Raw genomic sequence first — 16,475 nt, 5'->3', positions numbered from 1 at the left:
CGTTATTAGTTTGATGCCGCTGCTTTTAACATCCAAGCATACTCAAAGTGCCTTACACTTACATGCTGCATTCAAAGCATAACCATCCCCCACACACAAAAACGATTCCTTAAACACAATAAATCTGTTAACAAATGAGAAACCATAACAAGAAAATTATTAATGATGTTTTTCCTAATTCTTTGCCGTTATAGGAATACATTTTCCGGCTTGAACCTGGTAAAGTGGATTCTGGCAAAGGAAAATGTCCTTTTGACCCCAAACTTAACAGCGTCTCTGCTTTGATCAGTAAGTCCCTGCTTTTTTTCCTCCCTCGTACAACATCTACACGCAGCTTTCGTTTGAGTCTGTTCAGTTTCTGTGCGTGCCTCCAAAGGATGGTTTGCAACCGCATTAATTCTGTGAAACTCCACATTATTGAATTGAATATTTTCTTTCCATTGCTGATAGTGTTTAAACAAAATCTTAGCTGGTTCTTACAATAGCTACTCTGATTATGTGCAGTCTGGGGCTGCCACTAATTATTATTTTCATTGTCAGTCAAAAAGAGTTTTTAAATTGCTTGTTTTTTCCAATCAATAATCCAAAACCCAAAGAGAATCATATGAGCCAATCCTTTCATTTGAGAAGCTGCAACCAGAGAAATTTTTTTGGCATTGTTTGCTGATCATTTCAGCTCTAGTTCAGTTGCACTTTCATCAATGTGTTCACCTGTTTTGTCAGATGCTCTCGGGTCTGTGGGTGGTCTTTTGTTGTCAGCAGCTTACAGGTGGTCAGACATGGCTGCTGATCATCAGTGACCTGCTGCCCTGCATGCAAGTGTTTGTGTGTGTGTGTGAGAGAGAGAGAAAGACAAAGACCCTCTCCTCTGCTATGTCAGCTAAATTCCAGCTGACCCGAGCAAAACTAACACCAAGAAAATCAGCTACAGGTCGTCTTGCATAGCTGGCTGGGCAGAGACATACCACATGAGGACAACAGAGGAAGCTGGAATTCCCCTGGTTTGGCTGTCAGGAGTTATTTCATTACACTTCCTACATCTTGTCAATTCTCATTGACCGTCCTTAAAATATCCCTACAGTGGATAGCCAGTGAAGTTTTGCCTTTTTTTCATGCACGGAAAATGACCTCAGGCACGATGTGTTGGGGTCTAATTTCGTCAAAATTCTGAGTTACGCTTTTATAAAAACATCGCACCAACAGGCCTGATGGGGAGACATTAATGAAGGGCTTCAACATCAAGCTCTGATTGACCCCTGACCTCGACATCACGAATCCAGCTGTCCATTGGAATTGTGTAACTCCAGCTGTCCATTTAAATTACACTGATTGGCCTGCGGAGTGTGTATGTATGGTTGCAATATAATTGGGAGGTTGGGAGGTTTAACCCAAACGTGACATTTTTACTGGTTTGATGACATTTTGAAAGTATGATTTACAAATTACAATTTACATGATAATCCTCATGCGAGTAGAAACTCATGACCACAGCTGCCGTGCGTGCTACTGGTCTGATTTTGATGAAACCTGGAGGGATAATCCAGTTTTTTAATGAAGTTTCAATCAGATTTGTTAGATGACGTGTTCTTTACTTGAACCTGAAAATATTTCACCCTCAAAGACTTCACCTCCTTCCCTCTCTGTGACTGGCAGATGGAGAGCTGTATGCAGGAGTCTACATTGATTTCATGGGAACAGACTCTGCTATCTTCCGCACGCTGGGGAAGCAGACAGCCATGAGGACTGATCAGTACAACTCCAGATGGTTAAACGGTAATGTCTCAACTCACCGCTCGTTCTACAGCCAGCATTATTTCTTCCACTCATCTCTTTCCAGACTGTTTTTAATTTATTCCTCAGCTCCTGAAGTACACTGCTATAATGTTTCGTGCAGCTTCCCATATGTTGCTTCAACACCAGCCTGCACGTCGTCCATTCCTGGAGTCGTGTCATCTCGGAATGGCATAGTTGATCTTTCCAGTCTGCTAAACATGACCACATAATTATTTGACTCAAAGAATAAAGTACACTACGCTAATTGTTGACTGCATGCATGCATGCGGAGCCTGACCGCAAGGTCAGTAGTGTAGTAGCAGGGAGAAATGACTGAATGTCAATAATGACTCAGAGTGGCCTCCGCTCTCTAATGAACCATGATTGTCACAGCATTATAAATGCTGGTCGGGTGCTTTCGGTTGATCTTGCCAAACCAATCACGGCCTCCCCGAGTGTTGCTGGCTCCCGGATTTTCCTCTGACCCTGTTGCCCTGACAACAGTCCCCTGGTAGTGGTACACTGAATCGGGACACCTGAGTCCTGCTAATCAGCCATGTGGAATCCCTCGGATATTTCCCCTCCCCCATTACATGGCTCCTGGTTACCCCCCCCCCCCCCCCCCCCCCCCTTCCTGATTTTGGTTTGTCCTCGTTTTGGACCTTGGTTGATCACAACAGGGAGGGGGAGCCCTGTGTTGCATGCCCAGCGGTGACCCAGTAAGTCAGCCAGTGGGAGCTCGCTGTGATGCCATATTGAGCATTGTCACTAGGAAGAAATAAATGGGTGGGTTAGTTAAAGTGCTGCTCTGTGCCCCAGGCTGCCATTATTTATGTTACAGCAATAATCATTCTCAATAGACCTCTGCCCCCAGTTTCTCTGTCACACTTTAAGTGATGTCTGTGACTGAATGCAAATCTTCACCCTTTAGACCTGCAGACTTACAGTCCTACGTACAGTGACATGTTCAAAGTCATCACATCAAGTTAGTGAGGGTGTTCGGCCCCAAGAGGCTTAAAAGTGCTATGAAACAGAGCTAAAGACCCCACTGGTTCCCATGGATATGAAAGTTCTCGACCATGTAACCCATCTCTGAGTATTTTTCTTCAGGGTCTACTGCTGTCAGGGACAGTTAAAGAATAGCTTCACATTTTTTCATGTCTGTCTTAAGGTGCCCATATGAATATTTAAGCACTCTTTGCTGACTATAAGCATTTCTCCTGTTCATACTGGGCTTTAGTGTCAGTGATGCGGGACAAAATCCACCGGCCAAGCTCTATACAAGAATGCATAATTAGACTTTAGCAAAAGCAAGATGTGAGGCTTCAGCAGTCTGAATTAGCCACATTAAGCGAGTTTCTCCCAAATTCACAGTAATTTTAGCAAAAAGTTCAGTTTCTGCCACTGTCCCTCCACCAGAGCTGAGCAAAGAAACACTATCCATGGAAATTCAAACAAAAAATTTGGATTATATCCATTTGACATGTTGCTGCAGACTCATAGTGCTGTAGCTTCAGCTGAACTTTAGAGTGAACTTTTTGAACTGATCAATTGCTGCACAGGAGGAATGATTGCAGCCACCAAAACTGTTTCAGTGTACATTGAGCATATGAGTATTGTTTTAAATGAACATATCATTAACATTTGGAGTGAAGTCCAGTGAAATCTGTACCACAAGTCGACTTTCTGGAGATCCAAAAAAAGTCCACTTGAGGTTTGATTTGATGATTTGCGGATTTAAACAGGCTTTGGCGCTTACTGTCTTTCCTGTATACACGCCCTTTAAGTGCAGTGCAGTTGACATTTTGAACTGAAAAGCTGCTAAAGCTCTCTCCTTCCCTTCTTTCTACTTCACAGATCCCACATTCGTCCACGCACACCTCATCCCAGACAGCGCTGAGAAGAATGATGACAAGCTCTACTTCTTCTTCCGCGAGAAAGCCTCTGAGATGGGCCAGAGTCCCATGACCCAGTCCAGGATAGGGCGGATCTGCCTGGTGAGTTATCACACCAGTCAGCAAACCTCATGTTGATCATCACAGCTGAAAGGTTTATATGTCTCCATAATGGTTATAGTCTGTTGCCTGTTTCTTAGTCTCTTAGAGGCCAGAAAGGAAGTTCCCCATGATCATCAGTAATTGCTGAGCACGAAACAGCAACGCACACCAATTACCAGTCAGAAAACAAAATCTCTGCTGTTTGCCTCAACAGCTAAGTTTGGAAAGCATTCTGTTATTTTTGTTCCTCTGGATGAAATGTTTGAGCAGCAGAGTTTACTTTAGTCCACATCTGTATACATGCATAGACATCCATACAAAGCCAGAGCTGTGTTTACTCAGCGATGTAGTGCTGTGGCCGGTAGTGTTGTTTTCTACTGAAGACAGACAAATGACACAGAGTTCAAAACTTTCAAACCATCTGCACATGGACTTCAGAAAAATGTCTCTCAACACGCGCCTGTGTTTGCGAGATGCATTCCTGAAGTATGTAATTTACAGGAAATATATTAAAGAACACCCCCATGTACCCCTGGTATTAAAAAGAGATCTATATCCGGATGCGTTATCCAGATGATAAACAATCTGATCTGGCCTCTGTGATTTCACGTGGCATTTTTTTATGCATTTTCGTGATGCACATCGAGATCAGATCTCTGTCCTCCAGAGCAGAGTCAGTGCTAGACTGCCCAAAAAAAATCATGGAGTAAATCTTATGTCTTGTTAACAGCAGATCAGCTGCACAGATGAGCTCAATGCACGCTGTTGCACACACAGTGTTTTTAAGAGGAGTCTCTCGTCAGCCTTTACAACTCATATTTATATGCTAGCAAAAGAATAATAGCTATATGTTGTGTAGCATACGCGACAGCACATTGTATGGATTGGATTTATACCTAACTGAGGTCCAAGCACCATGCGAGCCAGACTACCTCCAGATGCGATGAGGCAGATCCAAAGTTTTTGAAATGCATCCTCTCTCGAAGTTGAATATTTTTGCAATTTTTATGGCGATTTGATCTAACATGTCAAGATATTTAACTCTGAATGACACATGTTAATCTGCAGGTGGCTAAAACAAAGGTCAGGGCATCATTAAAATCAGTATTTTTCATCATCAGGGAACCATGAATGTTTGTAGAAAATTTCATGGCAATCCATCGAAAAAACACTGAGATATTTCAGTTTGGACCAAAGTGTTGGAGCTACTGACCGTTCCTACAGCCGTGTCCCTGGCATGGCTAATAAAAAAGATATAAAACATTTCTATCTGTTTCTGGAAGATATTACATTAAACATGTCACTCTTTTACCAAAGACCACAAGAAACAGACTTCTTCCCTACATGATGTTACAGTACATAAAGATAGATACCAAATGTGTGTCTTCCAGCTCTGCAAATCACTTGGCCTCCATAAAAGGTGTTGAGTTGCAGTGCATGAATCATTTCCTAAGGCTTGAATCTTTACCTCAGCAGTAGAAGTTGGCTGACCTCCTGTGCAGATGGGCCAAGCTGAAACACAGAGCTGATCTTTATTCATACGGGCCTAATAACAACAGGCCCAGGGCAGTTAGTTTGGACGGTTGTTTCAAACAGCTGTTCGTCAGACGTTGGTCACACTCTTGTGGTGGAGCTGGACGGATGACTACTGTGCATCTTCCCCCCACAGAACGATGACGGCGGACACTGCTGTCTGGTCAACAAGTGGAGCACGTTTCTGAAAGCTCGACTCATCTGCTCCGTGCCCGGAGCTGACGGCATCGAGACGCACTTTGACGAACTGAGTGAGTTTGAATTATTATTTCCCTTTTTAAGATTTTCAGAACATCTCTGCGCACTCTTCTTTCATCTCTGGTCATTATACACCCGCATCCCCTCACCAGGCCCGTACCCACCACCTGTTGACCATTTGGACTCTCCCAGTCGGTGTTTGTGATCTAAAAGTTAACTTCAAAACCAAATATCTAAAATACCCAGTGTGGCATTTTTTACAGATCGTATTCCACCACCGGGGGAACATATAATGCGTCTGCTTAAAGCGCTTAGTTAGAAGCTCATAATGAGTCCGTCCGTGAGCTGACAGAAAAACTGGCAGATGGAAAGTGAGAATTCTTACATGACCGTGTAATACCAACTCATAACAGAGGTCTCCAGATGGACTTCTCGTTGACAGATTCAGTATCAACAACTTTCTCATTGTAGACTTCTCACATTTTGACCTCCGTTTGCTTTGCATACTTTCGCCATGATGTTACAGTTTTAAGGCCTTCAGCGTTAACATCTACTCTGATTTTGCTGCAGTGCGTGAGCCAGCAGCTCGCTGTACTAGAGGGGCACACGTATACAGAAAAGCAGCATTTACAGCAGCATGTGTCTGCTCATGTGCAGAAGGAGGCTGCAGCTTAAGATTAAGGTGTCACTGAATCATGCATGTTAAGCTTGACGTGTCTTCCTTTGAACATCAACATGGCTCCTGCAGGTAACATCCTTTACTGTAGGACCATCAACATGCTTTCGCAGAGGATTTGTACTTAAAAAAGCAAGAGATAGAAAAACAAACATACACACAGAGTAATGAAAGTAATGAGGAGCCGGGATCAGTCCGACCCCCTGTGGATCATCCCGGCCTGTCTGTCATTCACATGACTGTCAGTATTAAAGAGGGATTTGTAGTAACCTTGAAATTACAGGTATAAGCAGCAAATCTTTCACTTCTTTTCACTGGTTTTTGTTCCATTTTAGTAGAAAAACATGCTGTCACTGGAAACAAAAACCTAATTTCACACAAAAATTTTGTGAAAGACTAAAAAATTCTGTGTGATTTCAACTGCAAGGCAGCTTTTTAAAGAAATATCATAAAATGAATTCACAAAATAATGTGGAGTACCGTGTGTGTCACTTTTGGGGGCAACAGTCACTTTTAGTGGCTTTTCATGCCACATCATGAAAAAATAATAATTCGGAATAATTACGGTGTAATGCACTTTTCTGAGACCTTTATGTCATTAAACATGAATCTTATGCAAATGTCATTCTCCTTGATGCATATAATGTAATTTTGGAACGAATTGTAATTGCATTTTATTCAAAGTGCTAGGAACTAATGTAATTACTATATTGTAATTATCTAAAAATGATCCTGAATGAGAATACTGAAATGCAGCTTGTGACCTATTGAGTGCTTTGTGTTAAAATTTGCACTTGAACACACTGCATAAGCTAGATGTGAAGGCCAGCAACATGCACATGCACTTATCTCTTGGCCATAATTGTTTTCATTCAGATGTACCGTGACTGTTGAATAATTTACCCAGTAACCGTGCATCAAGCACAGCTTTGCCATGAGCCTCTTCCTGCTGCAGGTTGCAAATGTATGTAATGCATTAAGAGCACTCTGTCAGTGGCAGAGGAGCGCTCCTCTGTCAGCATTGCTGCACTTTTAGCAGTCTACCCACAGCGCAGCAGGTCAGTTGTAACTTCAGTGCAGATGAGCACTCGTGGTGAGGTCATTGTGAGTCCTGAGGTGCAGTGGAACATCCCACAGCTCTGTGGTCGTCCTTCCCACAACCACAGACAGTCTGGTCAAAATGTATTCTGTCTCCGTCCCTGCCGGTCCCGCCGGAGCCCGGCAGAGGCATCAGAGTGGCCGTGTGAGGACTCGGGGGAGAGAGTGGAGTAGATTCAGATGGTGAGGCAGGGGCTAACAGAAGAGAAAGCGTTCAGGGTTGTGGAGGAGGAGGAGGAATGTAAAGAGAGAGTGAAAGAGACAAGCAGACGCAGGAGAGCCGAAAACGTCTGCCAGACAAAAATGAGAACGAATGTGCGGGCGATAAAGTTTTATTGCCTTTTCTGAAATGTAATTATGGAGTGAAACAATGTTTTTCATTGAGTTATTTTTTATGATGCCGTAGACGACAAATCTAAAAACCTCTTTACTGCATATGAAGACACAGGTCCTTTTTGTTGTTGCTTTTTGTTTGCTTTTCAATTTTTTCAAGTGGACATTTCAACAACACATTTTAGGTGCACATGCTTAAGAGCAGGTATCAGGGAGCTGATGATATGCTATCTGTAGTCGTCTGACAGCCAGTGACTATTCACTGAATGCATCACTCACTTTCTCTTGTCGTTACTTTTCAAAAACACTTTATTTATCCCCTCTCTTTGTGCTCTTTCCACGCTTACGGCAATCAGAGATGCTTCTCCACTAATGTGACGCTGAGAGTGCCTCAAAGACCGTCTGATCTGACACATCAGAAACAAAAGTTGCACTGATGCAACTCGCTCCAGTTCTCTGCTGATTTATTTCTTTTCTCTTTTGCTGCGCTGTTGTGTAGCCAGGAGGCCTGTCAAACTGGCGTCAGATGGGTTAGGAATTTTTCCTTTGTTTGCCAAAAGTAAATTTTTGCTTTAGTGCGCAGCCATTACCTGACATTTTCATACCTTGGCATGTAAAGAGGTCTTTTTCTGAAATGATTTCAAACTCACGATCACAGCAGAGTTTGTCGATTTTTGCAACTCTGCAGAGCAGAAACGATGTTTTCATACGAGCCGTGTGAATTCAAGCCTCCTCGTGTTTATTTTGTGCACAGCAAGATAACGCCGAGGGCACGGGGATCAAATCGTGTGTTATTACATCTCAACCTCAATCGCGCGTGGATAATTGTGGTTTAACATTTTGTTCTCTTACACGCTGCTTCGCACGTTCATTCAGGTGATATTTGAGAGATAAATCTGAGCGGACGGCTGCATTCTTACCTTTGTGCCAGATTTATGTCTTGCTTCTAATTTCACAGATGAAAAAGATCCCCAGGTTATAAAAGAGAGGCTGGTATTTTGTGCCTCTTTATTGTAATTGGTGTTATTTAAAGACATTTGACGATAGATAATTGTTGCCCTTGTCTTTTCAAGGCCATTTAAAACAAGCCCTCTGTGCCCTTTTCACTAGTTTCCCATTGATGCACAGCATTAGATGGACCTGTGTGTTCTGCGTGTTTTGGATGAAGTGTTATTCTACTCAACCTGTCAACTTTAAATTTATTTCAGTTTTCTTCCTTATTGTTTTTCCTTGCACTTTTCTCTCATTAAGCCATCAGAGGATACGCAGGGTTCACAACGGCCTCAACCCCACAGTCACTGGATGCATATGGCTCCTATTAAAGTCATGTTTCAGCAGAGATCTCTGTTTCACTCATATTCCCTGTTGACACTCAGGAACTGAAGTTTCAGCATTGGAAGAGTTTGGATTCAGGATCTCATTGAGGCTCTGGTAACCACAATTCATGAGGAACTCTCCCAAAAACTCCCCCTCTGAGGAAACCAAAAAAATCTCCATATGTCATAATTACAAAATGACTTTGGGGTAGAACCAGGTGGAATCTGGGAAGTTATAAAGATTTGGGATAATTTGATACAGGCAATAATTTTTTTTTAATGTACTGTGTTTTCTTGTCTGACCGTTCATCATGACGGTTATTGTGCTTCCTTTTTCTCATCAGTGGTGGATTAACTTAAATATAATTTTGAGTTACTCAAATTTATGTCCATGTTCTGCCACTGAGTACTTCTACCCACTACATTTTACAGAGAAATGTAGTGATTATTCCACTACCTTTCTTGGTTACTAGTTACTTTGCAGAGTAACATTTTACATGCAAAAACATCCGAAAAACAAAATACAATGTATAGTTAAAGATTAAATCAGTGGCTCCCATCCTGTTTAGGTCGGGATACCTTACAACAAAGCTGTGTGTAGTTGGGACTCCTTGTCACAGGTTGAGACAGTGATTTCCCCGCTAAACTTATTTGAATAATTGAGGCACGAATAGGTTAAAGTGTCCAGTCTTTTACAAAAATAACAAATTGTGAACACATCTGTGCTGCAGAATTCATTAATCATCTCATCTGACACTTCAGATTTAAGAGGGAGCCTGACCCCGAGGCTGGGAACCGCTGGACGTAGCTAGCTAACTATGTAAAGTGATTAAAACTTAAGTACAGTACACATGTACTTGTGCTGTTGCAGCACGTTGATTTGTAGCTGAGTCTCTACAGAGAGTGGGCCCATAGTAACTGAGTGCACCTTCACCACGTTTGCTTGAGATCACGGGAACGTTTAGCGATTTGTGGACTGTGAGCAATATTTTCAAATGAATTCTGTATTTTCTCAGAAGGCAGTGACGTGATCTCACTATAGGAGTCAGTTCGGTTTTTGTCCCAGTGAGTACTCTGGCTGCAGTATTTAGAATGAGCTGGAGTCACCCCACAGTCTTTTTGAGAAGAAAAGGCTCATTACAGTGCATGAACCAGTCTTTCAGCATCTGAGACTAAATGGATTTAATTTTTTAAATATTTTTTAGGTGGTAAAAGCATATCAGCATACAAATGGTAAGATATAGTGTGCTTCTGTATGCTGGAACCAAGTGGCAGCGTATATAGACTGAACAGTAAACCTGCTGGAAGAGACACAGTTACTGTTTACTGTTGCTACTTTAAGTACATTTTGCTGATAATAGTTCTAAACATTTACTTGAGTAAAATTTTAAATACATTTACTTGTAATGCAGTATTTTCTAACTGCTGCCCATGTGTTTATACTTCAGGATCTGTGTATTTGTTCCTCCACTGCTTCTCATGGTTAATTACTGTGAATAAATTACTCAAATTACTTGTTTATTAGGGGATGTGTATATCCAGCCAACTCAAGACACCAAGAATCCCGTCATCTACGGAGTCTTCTCAGTTTCCGGGTGAGTGACTGACAGCTTTCTCAAACTCTCTAACTTTCATGTAGTTTGGAGGGAAGGTGTATTTTGGTTTCCTCCTGCAGTTTGTGTTCATTTTCACTCAGCCTGAAGGTGTCAGCTCTCTCTGATATTGAAATGCTGTGTTGTGTATGGCCTGTCAGATTCAGGCTACAAAGGCTCCAAATCAGGAGCCCAGAGGGAGCCGCGCTCCTCTGAGAGGCTGACTGAGCCTATAGTTCCTTATAGGTCAGGTTTGATAGCAAGTTGTCATTCAACACACAGCATTAAAATTCAAGGGAACCAGCCAGAGATGTAGATTGAGATTCAGACTGCACGCAAGCAGGGAGAGGTGCATAAACATGTCTTGATTAATGTAGTTGAGAAACAAATACTGTTATTGTTTCCATCCTCTCCTTAGGCATCAGGCACATTTAAACCCAGCTGATAAAAACACATGCGGTGCTAATGATAGAGGCCGTGACAGGAGTTACAAACATAGTACACCCACCACACGGCAGCGAGAGCCCGAGCTCTGGCGATTCTCTGCAGTACGTGGGTGTTTGTATGTCAGTGTGTCAGACAGCTTGACTCTGGTTGAGTCGGTTTGAGAGTGTGTTTGTGCGTCATAATGTTTCAGTGCGTTCCTGTAAGAGGCCGGCTGAGTACGTGGGAAGGAAGGAGATTGTACCAGCCGCAGAGAACACCCGTAGTAATTATCTCAGAGAGTGAGTTAATCTGTATCCTCTAGCTGCCATCTCTATGTGTTCACCGCTTTTCTCCTGCACTCCTCCAGATCTGTGTTTAAAGGCTCAGCAGTGTGCGTCTACTCCATGGCCGACATCCGTATGGTCTTCAATGGGCCTTTTGCCCACAAGGAGGGACCCAACTACCAGTGGGTGGCGTACACTGGGAAGATCCCCTACCCACGACCTGGCACTGTGAGTTCTAACCAAAGAAAAATCTGTCAGCCTTTCTATGAGAACATGTTTTTACTGCAAGAGGAATTTGATAAATTGCAGGTTTGACAGTCAGATTTCTTTTGTCAACAGTGTCCTGGAGGCACTTTCACCCCCAACATGAAATCCACGAAGGATTACCCGGATGAGGTTATCAACTTCATGAGAAACCACCCCACCATGTACAATGCCGTATACCCAGTGCACAAGCGCCCCCTGGTGGTCAGAACCAACGTGGACTATGAGTTCACCACAATTGCAGTGGACCAAGTCGCAGCCGCTGACGGGAGCTACGAGGTGCTCTTCCTGGGCACAGGTCAGTGCTCTGAGGCCTAAAATTCATGTATGAATGTGCGTATGAAGATAAGGTCAGAGGGTCGTGCCTCAAAGCGTCAACAGGGATGGTTAAACTGTTTGTCTCTTGTGTTTTACAGATCGGGGATCAGTCCAAAAAGTGATTGTCCTACCCAGAGATGACCTACAGACAGAAGAGCTGGTACTGGAGGAAGTGGAGGTCTTCAAGGTCTGACCGTACTCTCACTTCATTCTCTAGCATTCTTTACCTTCATTTGTCTGGTATTTGTTGTCCTCGTGCTAAGCTGTATGTCTATCCTCGTGTTAGTACATTGAAAGCTATAATTTAATTCCTTGTAGTTGCACTCATACTTACTGTACGTACAATAAAGACATTCCTGATTCTGATCTGATCTGTGAGAAAGAAATAGCACACTGAATATTTGTTGTCTCTTCATTAAAAGGCTGTTGTTAACTGTATCCCTGCAGGTTCCCACAGCAATTACCACCATGAAGATTTCATCAAAACGGGTACGTTACTTTGAGTTGGCTTAGACTTAATAGTTAAATAATTGAGTAAACAGTAGCACAGTAGTTGGACTTCTGTGAAAGCTTATATATATTAATTCAGTCATTCAAATAAGAAGATGACCATGTTTTGGCTTCAATTAACTAATTGTGTTTTCTTTGAAACACTCCCAAATTACAAAATGTTTATGTCTGATTATTTTACTTTCTGATCTTTACCTCTCTTTATTTATATATATGAATAGCAACAACTGTATGTGGGATCAGTCTTGGGTGTGACCCACCTGGCTCTCCATCGCTGTGATGTGTACGGGGAGGCCTGCGCTGACTGCTGTCTGGCCAGAGACCCGTACTGCGCCTGGGACGGCAAGTCCTGCTCCAGATACTCATCCTCACAGAAGAGGTGAGCATATGGATGGTGCAGACAGGCCATGCATGGCATACAGGGCTTGTTTGTTTGTGTGTGTTTTAGCAGCTTTTTCCTTCTTACTTCAGCACACAAGCTTTTCTAAATACGTCGAAGTTAAGCTTTTTATTTTCGTTTGTTGATCTGACCCCACTAGACGGAGCCGTCGGCAGGATGTGAAGTACGGCAACCCAATCCGTCAGTGCAGAGGCTACAACTCTAACAGTAAGTATCAGCATAACATCTGTCTAGCTAGGTTGTGTATTTTATGTATTTTCTCAGGACTGATGCATCAATATATTCTCCATATTATTTTACAGCCAATAAGAACACTCTGGAGACAGTGCAGTATGGGGTGGAGGGCAGCACTACGTTCCTGGAGTGCCAGGCCAGGTCTCCTCATGTGTCTCTCAAGTGGCACCTGCAGAAGGAAAACAGCGACAGGAGAAAAGAGGTGAGCAAAGCTTTCAGTGTAAAGCAGCCACAGTTATGTTTCCACGGCCATTTCAGACTGTTTCCATGCTGCGGGTCTGGTGTGTGAATCTTTTTGAGCCAGGAGACGAACGAATGAACGCAGTGTTTAAATTTCACGTCTAACATCGTCTTCACTCTCCCGCCTTCCAGATTCGCTCAGAGGGCCGCACCCTAAAAACAGATCAAGGTCTTCTGATTCGCTCGCTGCAGTCGTCTGACAGCGGCATCTACCAGTGCACATCCACGGAGAAAAACTTCAAACACACGCTCGTCAAACTGCAGCTCGTGGTTCTTTCCAGCCGCACGGTCAACAACGTGTTGGTGGAGACAGGCAGCCCGGCCCTCCCTCCGCTGCAGTCCAGCGCCTGGACTCCGAGCGCCGGGCAGTATAAAGACCTGCTGACCATCCTAAGCCAACCAGAGATGGGCCTGATCAACCAGTACTGCCAGGATTACTGGCAGCTCGGAGAGGGCGGCCTCGGGGACAACAAAGCCAAAAGCCTGAAGGAGCTGAAAGAACAGAAGAAGCCTCGTAACCGTCGGCATCACGATGAGCAAACGACTCCAGCTGAGACATGAGGAGCTGGATGCACACCTTATCATACTCACCCCCCCGCCCCCACCCCCTCAGTCTACCTTTCACATCTCCACCTCCTAAACACTGCAACCCTCCATTTAGGGGAATGACTCCAGTTAGAAAAATGAAACGATCGTAACGGACAAGACAGATACTGCAACCCAAAGCAACAGCATCAAACAGTTTCTATGTAACTGTTGGAAAAAAACACACAATATTTATTGTAGGTTGTAAAAAGTAATTCTTTGTACCTATCTAGAAACCATGTTTTTTGTGAATAGGTAAATCTGTGCAAATATTGTTGTTATTATAATATTATTGTTAGTGTTATTGTTTATTACAATGTGTTATTATGTTGAGAATATCTTTATGTTTGGTGTTTTTGAGAAACAGCAACAATAACCCAGGACATTGGGAGTTATCCACACATGGACAAGGACCGATGAACATGTGTTCAGAAACTGTTAAAGGCGACCGTGTTGGATCACTTGACTGCTGGCAGTATTCAGTGTCTAAGCTGGAGGTCGAGTCGCTGGTTCAGTGAAATTCTCGAACTCCTCTAAACTTCTTCACCAGAACTCTACTGTAAAGCAGGCAGTTGTTTGTTTTGTTTTTTTCATTTTATTTTATTTTTTACTGCAAGCTGTTGCCAGAATGACGATGGCATTTCTTGGGACATGCGAGGATAAAAAGAAATGCCCGCAGACTGCAGCTGTGACAACACGTCACGCTCATACGGTCACACGCTGATGAACGGCCCCTCGGCGGCAGGTGGGACGTCTCATTTCATGTTGTGGTCCAGCCTGGCCTCGAGAAAAGATGTTGCATCACCCGCCCAAAATCTTCCAAAATCAGTTGCTGCCAAGTGTTTGTTTTGTTTCTATGTCAATATCACATCTCAATGTTGTATCCTTAAACGTGATCTTTGTGATAAGCTGGGGGTTTCTTTGGAGGGGAGGGGGGGGTTTGGGGGTGGGAGTCTTTTAACGACACAAAAGCTAAAAATATGACATTGCCTTCTCTTTTCTCTTTTGAGATAAGAAATTCCAGCAGGCAGCTACGTGTGAGTTTGTGACAGTTTGTGATACATAAAACATATTAGAGACAAAGCACCTTCTGTCGCCAAATTGGTAATCTTGAGAAACGGTTATTACTTCACATGTATCTGTAGCATTTGCATTATATTCTTCTAAGGCAGAGCGTGCAGCTCGCATGCTCAAAGGTTTGTTTTTAGCCTCTCAGTGAATTCAACATTTGCATTCCTGCCGGTTTCATGCTAAATATTGGTTTCACTAAGTGAATATTAATCAGTCTACACTTCTATTAGATTACAGCGACAAATGTGCTCATTTGCAGTGATTGGGAATTGACTTTGGTTGGTGCTGTATTTACTGTATCAGCCTGTTAACAACAGAGACTTTCATAGCCACTTTTTTTTAATGTCAGTCCAGCGCAGTGCCATCCTGCTGTCATACGTGCCACAGACTTCATGTAAAACTTTTTGTACCGAGCAGCTTCCATACAGTGAAAAACAAAATGTCACAACCACTAACAAGCTGATCACCACCAAACCTGAAGAGAAACATGTACCAAAATCTTCAGAAGGTGGCTTTTCATTGTGCATGGCATGTACAGTGTATGTATATGGTATTTGTCTAAAATGCTACGTTGCCGTGGATGTCAGTGAATGTCTTTCTTGTTGTGGGAATATGGAAATACTATCAGTGCAAGAAAGATGTGCTCAAACCTTTTTTTATGGTGGAACATGCGGAAAGTACGAAAAGGTCAGATTGTGATTTTAAATGCTCTCTCTCTCTCTCTCTCTCTCTCTCTCTCTCTCTCTCTCTCTCTCTCTCTCTCGTTCTCAAAACTTTGCAAAACAAATGTTTGCATATATTTCAAACACATGCATCTATTTTATTTTCTCTGTCTGGCAGACTTTGCTCTGGGTCATAGAGGTTAAGTAATGTATGATATAATGCACAGTTGATGTTATTGTAATGACTTGTAAAAAATTACTATCTTTTTCTTCCTCATCCATGTTGCTGACTAATAAATTAAAGCTCTATATTTTATAATAACAGAGGTCTGTTCTGTTTGCGACACATGGTCTGCGGGTAAGTATTCGGATCATTTACTTACGTAAAAGACATAATACTACACCATGAGATTCTCCATTACAAGTAAAAGTCCAGCAGTGAAAATGTTAGTGGCTATAAGTAAAAGCATGAAAGTATTATAAGCAAAATGTATTTTACTGTGAAAGCTAAAACAATGCAGAAAAATAGAGGAAAATGTGATATACTATTAAACATGATATGATTAGATTATTATTTTTAATGCGTAAATTTCTGATCAAAGTAATAACTTTATACACTGTTCAGCGGCTTAATCTGTAACATTTGATCATATTTTATAGGCTCATGTTTTCTATTTGTATATGACTAGTAATTACAGCTGTGAAATGAATACAGGTGGTAACACTGTTGCCTCACAGCTAGAGGGTCCCGGTTCGAATCCCACTGTGGGTGCTGGTGGCGTGCCTTCAGTGCCTGCTGCTCAAGGAAAGGGGCCTTTCTGTGTGGAGTTTGCTCACCTTGGGTATCCTCCATAAAAATGCCCCCACTAAAGACATGCATGAAGATCACCACCTGACCAATGGTGACAGAAGAAATTGGGTCCCCGGGCGCCAGTCGGATGGCAGCCCACCACTCCTGGTCTGCC

At 42.7% G+C, this 16,475-nt stretch overlaps 1 protein-coding gene across 1 annotated transcript in view; it reads left to right on the top strand.

Annotated features, from left to right (window-relative positions):
- The window catches only part of sema3fa (sema domain, immunoglobulin domain (Ig), short basic domain, secreted, (semaphorin) 3Fa), a 51,849-nt gene extending 36,022 nt beyond the window's left edge, over positions 1–15,827 (top strand). Inside the window, exons 7-19 of the mRNA XM_070958727.1 lie at positions 195–288; positions 1,654–1,773; positions 3,631–3,770; positions 5,440–5,554; positions 10,450–10,519; positions 11,310–11,454; positions 11,566–11,788; positions 11,907–11,995; positions 12,256–12,297; positions 12,540–12,697; positions 12,858–12,925; positions 13,021–13,154; positions 13,325–15,827. Of these exons, the coding sequence (XP_070814828.1) occupies positions 195–288; positions 1,654–1,773; positions 3,631–3,770; positions 5,440–5,554; positions 10,450–10,519; positions 11,310–11,454; positions 11,566–11,788; positions 11,907–11,995; positions 12,256–12,297; positions 12,540–12,697; positions 12,858–12,925; positions 13,021–13,154; positions 13,325–13,753 (1,827 nt within the window). The 3' untranslated portion in view covers positions 13,754–15,827. The remainder of the gene's footprint in view (positions 1–194; positions 289–1,653; positions 1,774–3,630; positions 3,771–5,439; positions 5,555–10,449; positions 10,520–11,309; positions 11,455–11,565; positions 11,789–11,906; positions 11,996–12,255; positions 12,298–12,539; positions 12,698–12,857; positions 12,926–13,020; positions 13,155–13,324) is intronic.
- The last annotated feature ends 648 nt before the right edge of the window (positions 15,828–16,475 follow it).

This window comes from Chaetodon trifascialis, chromosome 3 (genome assembly GCF_039877785.1).
Source record: "Chaetodon trifascialis isolate fChaTrf1 chromosome 3, fChaTrf1.hap1, whole genome shotgun sequence".
NCBI lineage: Eukaryota > Metazoa > Chordata > Actinopteri > Chaetodontiformes > Chaetodontidae > Chaetodon > Chaetodon trifascialis.
Note: the sequence above shows the minus strand (reverse complement) of the source record. Positions and strands in the feature narration are given on the sequence as shown.